Genomic DNA, 15,801 nt, shown 5'->3' on the forward strand with positions numbered 1-15,801 from the left:
TGCTACTGTAATTTTGTTAAATTTGTCAGATCTGTTAAGAAAGCATAAATGCAGTGTTTTCATCTTTCTAAGGAATTAAAGTTTAATGTTTTTGTGATAACAGAAGAAGCTCGTCTGGCTTTGGAGCAATTGCTGCAGCAGAAAGGGGAAGCAGGAGATGGCCATTTGCTCCTGAAATCAGTGTATCTGCTCTCACAGACTGACTTGGTAAGAGAAAGTACCACAAAGCATGTTTTCCTTTTTAGTTCAGGGAACCTGTGTAGGCACCACAACAGTGGAACACCTAAGTCTCAGTGTTTGCATTATCCCTAATATTTTGAGCTTCAGCATGCCCAAGGTATACAGTTAAAGGACACACCACCAGGTTTGTAGGCCAGGCTTTTCTAAAAGAGAGAAGTAAGCATTTTGTACTTTCAGATACCTTTTTAGTTTTGATTATCAGAGAGCTGTTTTTTCTAGTATTTCTCTGCTTTTCTCCCCCCATTGTGTATCTTTTTGTGTATTCTTTATCAGTCTTACATATCAAAAAGATGAACAGTAATAATGTCTGGTAATACAGTGGTTGACTTTTCAATTCTGATAGCCTCTCACGTTGGAGTGTTTCATAAACTCTGCTTGTACAGCCATCCCAAATGCAGACTGGCATCAGGAGTACAGCCTGCTGATGAGCATCTGTGTTGTGTTTATCCATGACATTTAGTTAAACAGTTTGTCTTAGTCTTTCCTGTCCAAAGACACACAAAAATAAAATCTTACTGTCAGATTATACTGGATATGTTCTGTGTCATAAGGAGCTGTAAAAAATTATATATATAACTAGTCACAACACAAAGTTTCTGATGAGAATTGTGTTTTTCACAGATTTAAGATGTTGCCATTTTTTGTAGCACACATACAAAACTTCATGTCACAAACCTCATTCTTCTGTTAGTTTGGTGCTGACTTTTGTTATGATTATGTGCCAAGCACACACACTGGGACTTCACTGGAAGTTCTACACAGCCATAGTGAAGATGGGAAGAAACTAAGTGTAGAAACTAAGTGAAGAAACTGTCATTTGCACTTACATAAAACCTGTAATTAGAAGTGTGTGCAGTTATTCAACGTGTTGAAAAAGTGAAGGCGTTATAGGTAAGCTGCTGCTATGCTGAGTCAAGTAGGGAATGGAGAATTCATGCTTTCAGCACCCAGGCCTCTCAGGCTGCAGTGTCCTGGACAGTAATGGTAAAGGGACTCTGTCTGTCCCTGGCCTTACTGTTGGTTCAGCTGCTGTGAGTTTGAAGGCTGTGTGCTTCACTCACTGCAGGTCTCCCCATGCAGGACAGAGCACTTCTGCCAAAGCTGCAGTTCAGCTGGAGCAAGAAGTCCTGGGAGCAGCTCCAGCAACACACAGTGTATTTCATTCTGCCCAGTGGATTTTACAGCTATGCTGTGTGACTGCCAGTCCTGTGTGCCCTAGAGCATCTGCCATGACAATTCTCAGTGTGTAGGAACACAAGGAAACTGTGGTCAGCTTCTGGAGGGACTGATCTTATTTTTCCTACTTAGAGGACTATGTGGAACATTATTGGATCTGGACTTCCAGCTGCTCTGATGCAGTGCCTGTACCTTTTCTTTACTATCCCTTTGAAGAAAACCAGTGATGACAGGGAGACAAGTGAGGATGATGCCCAGACTCAGGAAATGCTTGTTCAGGTGAGATGGGCATTTGGGGGTTCATTTGCCCTGGGTACTCAGATGTTCACTTAAGCTCTTAACTGCTCATTTGATTCAAACTGCCAAAAAGCCAGTAAGGTTGTACTGCAAAATGTTAAATAAACATTAGCAGCCATATAAAACATATAAACTATCTTTTATTTTTTTTACTAAAAAATCAATGTGACTTTAAGTGGGAAAAATCCATTAAGTATATCCTAGTGGTAGTTTTACTTGTTCATTTCACTGCATCCTTACTCCTAGCATTAGTATCAAATTTATAATCTCCTTCCCCAGTGGATTTTTCTTCATCTCCTGGGTATCTCTAGAGGTGTTTATTGTAGCTGATCTTTGTTTGCTTTTCAGTTAATGCTCAACATTTACAAAGAGGAACAAGGTGTAGAGGAACTTCTGGCAGCTGATAAACTTCAGTCATTAATTATAGCAACTTCTTCTCTGTGGGACCAGTGCAGCCACTCGTGGAAAGTACCTACAGGCCGTGTGCTAAGAACAATTTCAAAGTCTCAGACCAAAACCAGCATTGTGCACCTACAAGGTTTGGTTTAGTAAATTGGCTTCTCCTTTCCTCCTAGCTTCCCTGAGAATGAGTTACCAAAAAGAGTCTCCCCAGGATAGGTGGCATCATCAGTAATCTCCCTACTCTCCCAGTAGTCAGCTGCAAAGCATGGGCTCTTTACACTTAGTAGAGGGGAGCTTTATTTAGCACTGATGGCCTCTGGAAATTGAAGGGTTTTCAACATTAAAAAACCTCAAATTACAGGCAAGAGCCAATCCCACTTAATCACACTCATGCAGGCAAGAGGAAAATTTATTATGCTTTTTCTTAAGTTGTGTGACAGTCTCTGGGCCTGAGACTCATGAGCAATAAATGCAAGGCTGGGGGCACTGTCAGAGTAATGGTATCTTTATGGACAACATAATGGCTGATTAGATTCTCATTTCTTTCTAGGCTTTATTAGTTCAAGCAATTTTTTTTCTTATTAAGAAGTGCAAAGGCCACAAGTCTCAATTTCTTAGAAGTGAAAAAGTAGTTTTATAATACATAAAATGCCATCAGTATTCCATGTCATGGAGTAAATGCATATAGATATTTTAATTTTTTTTAATAAAAATTTGGCTTCTTGATTAAGATGGAAAGAACTATTTGGACATTTTGAAGCTGCCCTGGAAGGACTGGCCATGAGATTAGACAAGAAAACTAGGCTTCATTCCTCAGAGAAAAATGTGTGTACCCCATTACATATGCTTCCTTGAGCAAAGAAATAATCTGTGAACTCTGCACAGAATGTATGATTGACTTAGTATGAGACAATTAAATCTGTCAGTCTCTGCTTACCTTGTACTCAGACAGCTGGATTCAGTATATATGAATTTTGGTGAGTTGTGGGGTTGAAAACTTATACTCCTGAGATTAAATCAGTTTATGGTAGTAAAGCAAAGAAATGCATGTATATTTTAAAGCCAGCAGTGTTCTTCATATAGCTTCTGAAATCAGTATGATATTCACATATCCTCTTTTATTTTCTTTGGAGAAAAACAGTTTTCTGACTCCTATTTTACTGGGAAATAACCTCAAATTTGTTTAATGTTAGAACTTTAAACTTGTTTGATGGTCAGTTCTTAAATACCTGCTGTATTTTTTTCCCCACAGCTGGTGACTGCATTAAAATAGCTGTTCAGAATCTCTTTACACTGGCTGATTCTCTACCTGCTTGTGATGTGTGTGAAGCTGCTAGTATTGTGTTGTGCTTTGTGAAAGATTCTTATCCTGTCTCATCAGCTTTATTAACAGAGTTTGAAAGTAATGATGGCTACCAACTCCTACTAAAAATTTTACTCAGGTAAGAGAGGTTTTTAGTAGGCTTCTAGAGGATGGAAAAGCTTAATTTTCAGAATGCACAGTGGTCTCTTAAAATATGAATCATATAGGTAACTGTGTGTGGATACAAAGCATTGCTATATTAGGAAGAGAAGCAGTACATAACTTTTACTACTTAAACCGTAACAGAAGGAGAGCAGTATAGGGGAAGTTAATTTGTAGATGGGATAGGGACTTTTTGAACACAAGATAAAGGCTCTCCATCAGTTAGTATTACAGAGGATTTAAGTCACAGACATTGTTCTCAGTTAAGGTGAGCTTTTAATCCAGGAATGCAGCGAGCTAGGGAGGGACATATTATCTCCTTGCTGTGCAAAAGCAAGCAAACAAAACCCACCCAAACTTAAATCTGAAATGTTTACATTCTTCAGAACTGAGATGAGCCTAAACATATCAAGAAAAATACCCACTAGTTATCCTAATCCAAAATACAAAGCAGAATTTGTTACTTTCCTTGTCAGCTTGTGTTGTCACACCAGGCTGAGTTTCTTTAACATCATTTGAAGAGAGCATGTCCAGGTATTTTTGTTTGCATTCTGGATTTGCCTATTCTTTTACTATTTCTCCAACACCTGTGAAAACTTAAGTCCCTGAACAATGACTGGGGTGGGGAGGGTATTTTGTAATTTGGATCTAGACGATTGTAAATTGAATTACGAAGTCAAAGATATCTGTCACTATGTCTGTTCATGATTTTTGAATGGCACAAAATTATTAATTTATGACTGGAAGAAAAAAAAGTGTTTTTCTGGCAGTGTTTTCCTTTAGTTACCAGATATTGTCTAGATTTCCCTTGTAAATAAACTGTGCTGAGATGCATGTTTCTGATTAAATTCTAGCCATGTTAGGGCAGGAAACATGGAATCTTTTTCAGTAAGAGTTATGAATGTCTTCATCCTTTTCAACTGATGTAAATAGGCTGAAGAGAAAGAAATAACAGATGCTCAGAGCTTCAGATTAGTCTTCATTCCCAGCATATGTTGGCATAAAGGGATAGATGAGAGTTCTTTCCAGAATATTTTGTGTGAGCAGGTACCCTCTTCTCTGATATTTAGAACATTTTCTTCAGGTTAAAAGAATCTTGCTAATAGCATTCTTTAAAAGAGAGCATTTGCTCTTTTTTTTTTTTTTTTTTTTTTTTTCATGTTTAGGAGAAACCAGAACATTTTGTTGTTTTTTTCTGAGATTTTTCTTACCTGACAGTATCAGTCTATTTTTCTGCCATTAACCCATGCCCAGATGATGCAGGTTTCCTTAAGAATTGACCCATCTGGGAATTACAGAATAAGATGACATGATAAGCAGCTCTCTGTCCTTTGACAGACTGTTACTTCAGTCTATGAACCATGGCAAATCTGGGGTTACATTTCAAACTTTTTCCTTACTTAGGAGAGACCTGCCATCTTCATGTCTGATTCACAAAGCTCAGGCAATATATTTTTCCCTTCCTCAGGAGAGTTTTCTATTATTTATCTTACTAAGCAAGTCCCTTATCCTGCCAGCCATATGCCCACCTTTTTATATGAAGTGTTTTTTAATTATCTGAACTCTCACAAAGTTTAAATTTTTGTTCCCCAAATCAGACTTTTTTTGAGTTATCTTTTTTTAAGGACACATAACTGGACTAAGTTAAAACATTTATATTCTTTTTGTTCAGAAGACTCAGTGTCACTTCAGTTTCTTTCAGTCTGTAGGTTTTGTTTTGATTCAGTGTGCCACCATGGTGTGGATTATTCTGTGCAGCTCCTATGTGCTCCACACCTGATGATGTATCCAAAGTGTTGTTTGTATAATTAAGGTATGAATATATGACTGTCCCGAGTTTTGTTCCTAGATGTGAGGGTTTGCAGCAAAATGAAGGAGACCCCTATCTGGATGAGATCTTGGACATGATGACCTGCCTTACAACCTGTGGAAAAACTGAACTGAAAGTTTCTGGCAATATTGTGCACCCACAATTGCCGCACTTTGATTTTGAACAGACACAGTCTTCTGGTACAGTATATATACATATACATATATACATATATATATATATATATGCACATGTGACTGGGTAGGTGGGTCATAGGAAAATGAAATTCTGTTCATTTTGTGTTAGTTTTTATCTTCTTTTTTCTCTTCAGTCAGGGTCAGGATTAAAAGCACGAGAGACAGAATTTTGGGTTTGGACTCAGTTGTTTATTAAATCTTATTTATAGTACAGTAAGTGCTACAGCACTTCTAGCTAACAAGCTAAAAATGAAGAAATGACAATGTATCTCACTCGTTACAAGGTCTTTTAAAGCCAAACAGTCCAATAAAAAACTAACACACAAATTATTTATACTTTTGACCCAACGACCAAACACCCATGACCCACAGAGCAGCATTTTCTATCTAATGAAAAAGCACTACCTATACTCAAGAAGAATAGAGACAAGAAAGAAAGAAACCTCTGCCCTAAAACCTCCATCTTGTCCTGGACCTATTACTGTATTCTAAAAACCCGAAATTACAAATCCTTCACTGTGTGACATTACACACTTCTATTCAAACTACAAACCAGTGATTCTAGTTCTGTCATTCAGTTTTGGAAGCCTTCTCCAAGGCCTCAAGTCAAAAGCAGTGCTCCTCTGGAGGTGAGTGCCTGACAGCACAGAAAGTTCAAAACTCCCTGTTTCCAGGGTTCCAACAATTGTGTGTCTTAATATGGAGGAAAGGAGTATGAAGTGGCATCTTCAGATCTCTGTGTTAGTGCTGCAGGAGCCTGAATGCCACCTACATCAAACTGAAATGACCATGTCAGCTCTAGGCTCTGATCAAGCTCAAGAATATGCCTCCCAGTTACACCCCTCATGGCTATTGCTCTTATTTCCACTTCCAGATGATCTTATATTGTAGTTAGGGTGCTAGCAGACTTAAATAACACTCATGTAAAAATGTTCTCACCTGGGTTTTTCCCCCACAGGAATGACAGTGAAAAACCTCCAACCTTTTCAGGTGTTGCAATCCATTTTCCAGAGGAGTAATGATCAGCACTTGTGTGGAAGAATATTGGCAGCAATTGGCACCATATGGGCTTGGGACAGAGTGAACTTTTTTCTTCTGGAATGGACACTGCAGCCTATCAACCAATTCACTGACATAATTCATTTCAAACCACAGCCAGTCCAAGTCCAGTTCTTCAGACTGGTGGAGTCCATAGTCCTAGACCTGTCCTATGTCCCTCATGAGATTTTGAAGAAGGTTCAGTATTTGATAAAGGAAAACATAGTGCCATTCTGCACCTTAACAGCTCTCCAGTGCCTTCTCAGCATGACCCAGAAGGACCTGTTATTTAGTGATATTTTCCGTGACTCTGGGCTTTTAGGCCTACTGCTGGCACTTTTGAGGAAGGAAGCCAAGATCTTGAGGAAATCAGGTAAAACTTAATGGCACTCACAATGCCCATGAAGTAGGCTGATCAATAGGCATAAATAATCTTTCTACAGTAAATGTATGTATTTTTTTATACTGAGGAGCTAGATCTTGTCTTCAAGCCAACTGGCCTAAATTTGACGCGTAAGCTGTGTTGTCTCTGAAATCTTTGCTGTTTATTGTTCTGTTCTAGCCTAAACAGCTCTGGGCTTTTCTTTGCCAGTGTATATTGAATTATTCTGGGTGACACCCTTCAGCCCACACTTTTAAACAAGCCTTAATTTGGGGTTGTCTAGAATGCAAGTTTGAGATTGGAGCAAGAAAAATTCTTCCTTCCATTTCTTGTATACTGTAACATAACTTTAAATATACTGACAGCTGGAACTCATCTGCCTGGTCTGAAAGAAGGCCCTGAGAAGGAATTAAATGTTGTGATGCTGAAGATGGTGGCTGCCCTTACAGCAAGGTCTGTGAGGAACACGGGTAAGGAAATACATGTGACTGCATTACTTTCATGGTATTTGGTGGTAAGTGGCCATGGTCTTAAGGACCACCAACAAATTTTCTTTTGTGCTTCAGTCAAAAATGGAGGAAAAAAAGCTAGAAGTGTAGACATAACTGTGTTGTACTAGGAAGAAATGTGACAAAGGCATTCTCATCCTGCATAATGAGCTTTGTCCTAGTAATCAGCTTGTTTCATTCATCCATGTGCATGTTCCTGAAGTGTTTATACAGGATGCACAAACTTAGCTTGTGGGAAAAAAGTGTGTGTACTTGACTCTTATGTATTGTTTGTTCATCCATATTTTCTTCCATAATATCTGTTATTTGAAATCTTGATTGGATCAGGTGCATGCTGAGTAACAAATGAGTACATTTGCATTATACCTAAGTCTGTTTGTAGGGAATCTTGTGGAACATAGTACAGGAGTGAATGCTACTGAATACTGGAATCCACTCAATTCACTCTGGAATCCTAGAATTATCATGTTTGCAGCATCTTGCACAGTGTAAATATATTTTCAGAAACTGTCAAAAAGTTTTCTTCATTAAGAAAGAGACACTTAAGCTGAAACTAAGGTGTCTTTTCCTTTTCATTTATTATTGTATTGGGAAGCTGTCATCTCTGATGAAAATCATAGTCATCCAGTCATTTTATCCTTAGTTGTTCTTATGCCACTCAATTTGTCTCATCTTTAGCTTAACCAGCTGCTCTTCTTACCTGCCCTGCTGTATATGTAGAAATGTGGCACTTCACACCAGTACTGAAAATCTGCCTGTAAAAGCTACAAGCAAAGGATAGTTTAACTAACAAATGATAATTTGTCCCTAGTTGTTCTGAAGGACTATGGAATGGTGCCATATGTCAAGATATTTTTGGATGATGAGTGCTACAGAAGTGCTACTCTCAGCATCTTGGAGCAGTTATCAGTCATCAGCTGTGAAGAATATATGAGCATTATTATTGGGGCCCTCTGTTCTTCTACTCAATGGGAACTGCATCTGAAACTAGATCTTCTGAAGGTAATGAATGTGGCTCTCACTTGGGCATTGTTTTCTTGGAAACTATCCTTTTTCAAGATGGTAAGAGCAGAAGAAAGAGCCATAGGGCAACTCTAGATTGTGGTAACTTGGACACTTCGATTTTTAGCAATGCATTTGTGGTCAATACCTTCACTCAGTATCAGACTATGAAGTATTTTGAAGACTTAAATAATAATGTGAGAAGGACCAATGGAAACGCTAAAGGCACAATTGTATGAGCAGCTCTGTGTAATGTGACAGAGAAAAGGAGAAACAAATGTGAATGAAAGTGGGTCTGTGAGAGAGGATGTAAGATGTGAAGCAGTAAGATTGGAAGAGCCAGGGTAGGCATGAGATGAACAGCTTCATTCTGATAAGTTCCCACAGTTGAAACTTTTCTGTCGTTAATTTTGTCATTTCTTACAAACACAAGTACCATGTAAAAAGAGGTGAGGCAATGGAAAGGAAGAATTTTATGAATGTTTGGAGGAAGAAATTAGAACTAGTCATAGCCTCTACTGACCCCAGAGTATCTGATCACTAATGAAACAGAGGAAAGGATCACTGTGCTTCATTTTGGTTTGGGTCATAGGCATCCAGTTGAAAAGCAGCACTGTTGTAAGCACCGATTTTAAAATTTCTTTCTACCTTTTCTGTCAAGTGTGAATGGAATTCACTTTTCTGTACAATATAACAACTTCTTCAACAAGCTTCTATAATAAAATAACTATGTTCTTAAAAAAATTTAAAAGGACAAAGTTTATAGCTTTTGTTTGAAACAGTAAACTTTAACAATACCTGTGGAAAAGTTGAGTATGGTGTCCAAACTAATGTGAAAATAAATGCAACTTTAGTGTCTAATTTTGACAAATGATAACTGTATTAAAGCATAATGTAAGCAAACGAATTTATTTTCTTTATCCATTGGGACTGTGATTGTGTTACACACAAATTCAGATTGATTTGCTAATGTATATTTAGCTGTTAAAGCCTGAGCCCAAATGCAATTAGCACTGCCATATTCCAGTGTGGCTCATGGACAATTATGAGGAATAACAAATAATGGAATGTGCGAAATAAATTCTGTTAGCAGTAACTGAGTTAGGGGGTTTCCAGCAGACATCAGTTTCATAGATTCAAGACAGAGGAATACTAACTCATAGGCGATTAAATTCTAACTGAGTTAAAGCTGGAGGAAATGTGTTTACTGTTGACCTACTCTGGAATGTGTTAAAGCCATCCTGATAACTTCAACTCTAAGTTATTAAATTTGCTCCCTGTTCAGGAGTCTCTGCCTGGTTTGATACATTATCATACAAAATTGAATGACAGTAATAGTGTGTCCCCTCCTCCTTCAGTTCTGGCAACCCTTTCTCACAGTCCTAGATCCTGTTACAGGCAGATATATTTCTGTTAAAAACTGTTCCTCCTCAGGAGGCTGTGAAGTAAAGCTCTTTCATTTGGTATCTCTTGGAGAGGTCTATATGTAAAATTAACCCTTTCCACTGTGCAAAGGTACAGCATCAAATTTGAAAAGTCTCTGTACAAAATGCCTTGTGTGACATCCCAAAAACTTGAGATCAATTATATTCAAATGCAGTAGACTGTTTCCATGCAAGCTCCTTTTTCTCACCAATTTTACTTCCACAACTCATATAACTTTTCCAGATTTGTTTTAAAATGCCAAGCCCATAGCATTCAAAATTGGCAAATAGTTTAAATTGTTTTTATGTATGTGTAATATGGTCAAGTGGCATTCACTTATAACCTGCTTTAAGCCTATTGAAGTTTGATAAAATCTAATGACTTCATTGTCTTGAGGTCTTACTTTTTATGCTTTTTATGGCTTTTTTCCTCTCAAGTGTTGTGCAAACTTTAAAAACACCTCAGCTGAGAAAAGGCATTCCTGTCTTTCTTAATGAGGAGAGCCTGCTGCTTGCAATATTCTTTGTGCCATCCTGTGTCACTGTGTTTTTTGAAAAGGGCCTTCTCAGCCATATGAGAAAAAGCTTAGTGTGGGTTCTCATGTGCATTCGGGGCTGCAGGAGGAGTTGGCTGTGCCTTCCTGCCAGTTTCCACAGGAGGGTATTTACAGTTGAATCTTTACTTCCATTTATCTAGGGCAAAGGCAGGTTTCTTGAGAGAATCCAAGAAGACTGATAAAAGAATAGCCAAAGATATGAAACTACCTCTGACTAGGATATGTAAAAGAGGAAATTTGATTTCTTTGCTTCCTGCTGTGAACACTTCTGTACCTGTTAGGTTGATTGCTTTAGTGGTTCCTAAGGCTGCATTCAAGTATTGGTTGTATGATTCATTGGCTATATGGGGGAAGAGAGGAGCAGAAGTTGTGCAGTGACAACCTGTATTTTGACCACCTTCCCCTACCTCCTCAAAGGGTGAAATTTCAGTGAAAGAATTTTAAAATATTCTGAAGCTTCTTTGTTCTTTGATTTAAGTGCTTCTTTTGTTGCTTTTCTTCCCAACATTTGTAGTCACTCTTGAGGATACTGGAAAGTCCCAAGAGCCATTCAGCTTTCAGAACCTGCAGTGGATTCAATGGGCTCCTGTCCCTCCTCTCAGACATGGAAGGTGCATTGCAGGACCCTCCATCTGGGCAGTGGGCAGCAGTTGGGCAGAATTGTATATTGGAGCTGGTTTTCTACACTCTTCAGGGGATAACTGCAGCCCTGCACCTAGACCCTGTCAACAGCAACTTCTTCCAGAGGAATGGCCTCTTTGAAAAGATGGCAGAGGATCTGGGATCACTTGGATGTTTCTGGACAGAAGGGAAAAGGCAAATTCCTGTGAGCCTTGAGAAGAAAAGGACATTTGCAGAATTCTTGGATGCAGCATTCTGTTCTTCAGAACCTTTCCCAGTGTGGCTAAAAAACTGCATTTGGATTCTGAATTTTCTTGATCATATGGTTAAAGGAACCCTCCATCAGGAAAGCTATTTTAAGGAGAGGAAGCCAGAGATTGGAGAAGAATCAAGAGATGATCAGAAGGCACCCCAAGCTGAAGAAGAGCATCCTGTTGCTTTCAAAAGAAGAGGCAACAAATTACCTGCCTCTGCCTATATGCTATGGGGAAAGCCTGAAGAGAAGTAAGTTTTTATTTACTACAGAAAATAGAGTACTAAGGCTGGTATGTGCATTTTATATGGTAATAAACTGAAGTAAGTTGTGATATAACCTGCCAAGGGTAAACAAATCAGTTCAATCCCAACTCCCAGGCCTCCAGGGAATGAAATCAATCTTTTGGAAAGGTAAATGATGGAAAAATTGGGGTATAAGGATTTAGTGCAGCAGTGGGACACACAGCTCCAAGAATTGCAGAGTTTATGTTGAAGATTATGACACCTGCAAAGTGGCAGCAGGAATGGAGTCTTAGAAGGTTTCTGGGACTTGAAGCTTGTGCTTTAGTCTCTGCTGGAACCTGCCCTGATCAATTTCTACTTTTTCAATTATGTGGAAAGCTGGTTCCAGTCACTCAATACATTAAAAATAAAAGTTATGCTAAGGTATTTTAAATACTCCCTCGTGCATGTGTGTCCAAGCACATGTGCAGACACACTCTCATTTATTCATGCTGAAATAGAGAAAATTGGAAAAGAAACAGTCATGCTGCCTACATCATTGAATGAAGGTTTATGTCAAAATATATATTCTTGATAGGAAGACTATACCAGAAATCACCATAGCTGTCAGCTATGAATCAGTTCTGAATCATCTGCATTTTGTAACTCATGAGATTTTTCTGTCCATTCATTTTTCTCTAGCTTTATCTTGAATCTCAGTCCTTTTATCAAATTTATATTTCTGGTTAGAGTTGTGCTTAGAAAGGCTAAGTTGATAAGTGTGAGATTGCTTCAACCCTTACTGTAGATTATTGCAAAATCATCTTCCAAGTTAAACACCAAGACATGACATCTGCCACTTGTAGCAGCAGTCACTGCAGCCAGCAGAACTCTTTTCCCTGAGTATTGAGGCAGGCTGAATAAACATTTCTGGTTATATTTATACTGGTTTGAAGGAAGTAAAAAACATGTGGTGGATTTCTTTGCTCCCTGTCCAGCAGATTTTAAAGCAGTCATGGAGATGTTTGCTCCCTGTCACCACTCTTTAAATTGCACTGGAAGTTTCTGATTAGAAACCCAGTACTGGGGAGAGCACTTGGTAGCTCGGGAGGAATAAATGCTCTTTTCCAAGCAGATCTTCCTAGCCTGTTTTGGGAGAACACGGGTCCATGTGCAAACAGTACACAGATGGGAGTAGTTGTGAGAAGTACACTGTCTGTTGTTGAAGTCTGTGTACAAGGGAGGCCCAGGGATATTGAAGGAGGAAGAGTAGCTTGGGGCAATGCTGGGAGGGGTGTGGCTCTGTCTCTGATTGTCTTCCCAAAGTCACTAGGTCTGAAACCAGCGAGGCTTCCTATGTCCTTGTGTTGTTTTACTTGCTGAGATGTGATTCTGTACAGTAACTGAATATCACTTGTGGAGATATTAATCCTGTAAACTGGGACCCTTTCAGTTCCCAGTGTCTGATTTGGAATTGTTTGTCTTGGTTCTGGGACATGAAGGCACAAAAGGAAGCCAGATTAGCTAGGGGTGGTTGGAGACTGTCCATGACAAGTGGATGCAAACACAAGAGAAGAACATGTACGGGAAAGCTGACAATCTTCAAGCCATACAGCCTGTATCCTTTTCCACCAGTCAATTTTATGAAAATAAGAAATCCCATAGTTTCTGCAAGCCTGTTGTTCCCCTAAAGCAGCTTCCTCTAAGCTGTACTCAACACTCACACTTCCCCCTGAAAAGGTTTCAGGCAGCAGCTATGCTGCTTGAAAGGAGGAACTTGAATGCAGTCAGTGTAGGTGGCCTCTGATGCCCCATCTTGCAACATATATTTAATATTCCCAAGGAGGCAGGGAAAGGAGGACATCCTGCAGGAGCCTATGACTAATACATAGGAAATTTAACATTTTAATGCTGGATAATATTCTAGTCCCTTCCACTGTCCTGTGGTCAGTGATGCTGCAAGCTTCTGAGACACAGGGGACTTGACCCTGTCATTCCATCCCAAACCCAGCCCTCCATGTTCCTGCTCCTGCAGTAATGTTTGAAACACCTTTTGTGCAGATGGAGTCTCTGGTTTTCCTTTTGTTCCTGGTAATTAGACAAAGCTTGCTGCAAGCTGTGTTAACTGGGGCTGATCTCTGGGAGGGAAGCCCTTCTTTGTGCCCACCCAAGCAGCAGGGCTGCTGCAGCTGCTGTTACCAGACAGCTCACTGTGCTAATGGCTCTTCAGGTGCTTTGTTACATCTCATTTTGTCCCCAAAACCTCTTATTTGTCTTTTGTTTAAGTAGTCCCAGTGCAGAGGAGACTTGCAATTCCCAGTATGATACTGGAGTGGAACCATGGGGCTGGTTGGAGAGCCCTGGGGCAGGAGTGTGGGACATGGGGATTTGCAGAGGTGAGGAGCTGGAACAGGAGCACAGCTTTTGTACTGAGGCCATAAAATGAGGACCTCAGAGAAAACCACAGAGAAGTCTGGAGATAAAGCTTATATAATATTCTTTTAAACCCTTCATGAGCCTTGTTGCCTTTCTCTGCACACACTCCAGCACCGCAATGTCCTTGTAGTGAGAGGCTCAGAACTGGACACAGCACTCGAGGTGTGGCCTCACCAGTGCCAAGGACAGGAAGAATCACTCCTCTGGTCCTGCTGGCCACATTCTTGTTGATGCAGGCCAGGATGCTATTGGTCTTGTTGGCCACCTGAGCACACTCTGGCTCATGTTCACCTGCTAAGTTTGTTTCCAACCATAGTGACATACTGGACAGCCAGAGAAAGGAGCAGTCTGAGTTTTCTCAGGCTGCTCAAAGGAAAACAGAACTGATAACAGTGTCTGGCATCTGGCCGTGTGACAGGAGGGATGTGTGAAAAACATGGTGTTTTGGTGAAAGCTTGTCTACTGGGAGTGTTGTCTTCCTTGGACCAATGAATTTAATTCTATTCTCGGTTCTGTGAACTAGTGCTTATAAGGAATGTGTGTTACAATAAACTTGTCCCTTTCCTATCTTGAAAGGAGACCAATGTCGCTGTGTGTTTCACTGTCCTATTGCTAATTATATAGCAAACAGCGACAAACCATGATTTCATCCCTATTGATTTTAGTGAGCCTGGATTTTTCTCTTTTAAAATAGTGTGAGTTTTCTCTGGGAGATGGGAGGAGAGCATTTTTCCAGTGAGCTTTTTTCTTTGACGTTTAAAAACTTGCCCACATTCATGTCAAGTACAGGTGCATGTATTCACACTGAAACCACTGCTGCAACAACGCTTTATACCAGACCTGATTTTGATTTATTGCACAGAAAGTATTGCAAATGAGCAATTAATTTTAAATTAACTTTCTTGAGGGTGCAGTAAAAATTATTTGTCACTGTGTGGCAGTGTGCTACACGTTACTCCCTGTTCTGCTGTATCAGATGAGCCTTTTTGGGTGTGGCTAACAAACATGTTTAATTGCAGCCTTTTACCCTCCTTTACGACCCTCGTAACTTTTTTTTTTTTTTTAATGTTTACTCTTATACTTGTACCTTGTGTTTTATACACTCTATAAGACATATTGTGCTTTATTTTGTCAATCTAATTACAGCCATTAGATGTTGCCTTTGCTTTTCTTGTGAGATCTGCTTGGGACAGATATTTCTGACAGTGCACACATCACAACTCACGTTCAGAGGTGCACCCAGAAATGCTGTTTATAGTCTGAACACGATGAGCCTGTAGTGCCTAAATGTGAGGTTTTGCTGTTCTATGGGCTTATCTTTACATAGAGATATATCTGACCTTTAGCCTGCATCATGGCATTCTCTGTGATGTCTCTGATTCCTCAGGTCCTTTCTGTGCCTGAACATAAAAAGTTCATAAGTGGTAAAAATGAAAACTGGTGGGAAAGCAGGTATTCAATTTTAGTTTACTACTTTAGGTAAATTCTGATGTTGGAAGGGGAGGGTGGTGTACTGATTTCATCAAGAAAGACTCTATCAACTTTGCTTATTTCCATTATGCGTTAAAGTACTAAAGTTACTGTATAACCCAAGTTATAAACTCCTAGAAAATAAAAGGATAACACTGGCTGTGGACTGATGATTCCTATGGTTGTGTTTTCTATTCTGCAATTACCTTCAAAGGCAAAATTTGTTTAAAGAGGCTGCCGCACTTCTTTGAATGTGCCAGTCCTTGAAATGTCAGCTCATGAGCAGGTGATGTCCTGT

At 39.5% G+C, this 15,801-nt stretch overlaps 1 protein-coding gene across 1 annotated transcript in view; it reads left to right on the forward strand.

The window, feature by feature from the left end:
- Nucleotides 1–15,801, forward strand: part of WDFY4 (WDFY family member 4) — a 127,508-nt gene that overhangs the window by 15,871 nt on the left and 95,836 nt on the right. The window contains exons 4-12 of the mRNA XM_088169085.1: nucleotides 104–207; nucleotides 1,549–1,695; nucleotides 2,062–2,251; nucleotides 3,368–3,557; nucleotides 5,430–5,590; nucleotides 6,546–6,998; nucleotides 7,373–7,477; nucleotides 8,328–8,518; nucleotides 11,014–11,624. Coding sequence (XP_088025211.1) covers nucleotides 104–207; nucleotides 1,549–1,695; nucleotides 2,062–2,251; nucleotides 3,368–3,557; nucleotides 5,430–5,590; nucleotides 6,546–6,998; nucleotides 7,373–7,477; nucleotides 8,328–8,518; nucleotides 11,014–11,624 — 2,152 coding nt within the window. The remainder of the gene's footprint in view (nucleotides 1–103; nucleotides 208–1,548; nucleotides 1,696–2,061; nucleotides 2,252–3,367; nucleotides 3,558–5,429; nucleotides 5,591–6,545; nucleotides 6,999–7,372; nucleotides 7,478–8,327; nucleotides 8,519–11,013; nucleotides 11,625–15,801) is intronic.

The sequence above is a fragment of the Sturnus vulgaris genome, chromosome 8 (genome assembly GCF_052056855.1).
Source record: "Sturnus vulgaris isolate bStuVul1 chromosome 8, bStuVul1.hap1, whole genome shotgun sequence".
NCBI lineage: Eukaryota > Metazoa > Chordata > Aves > Passeriformes > Sturnidae > Sturnus > Sturnus vulgaris.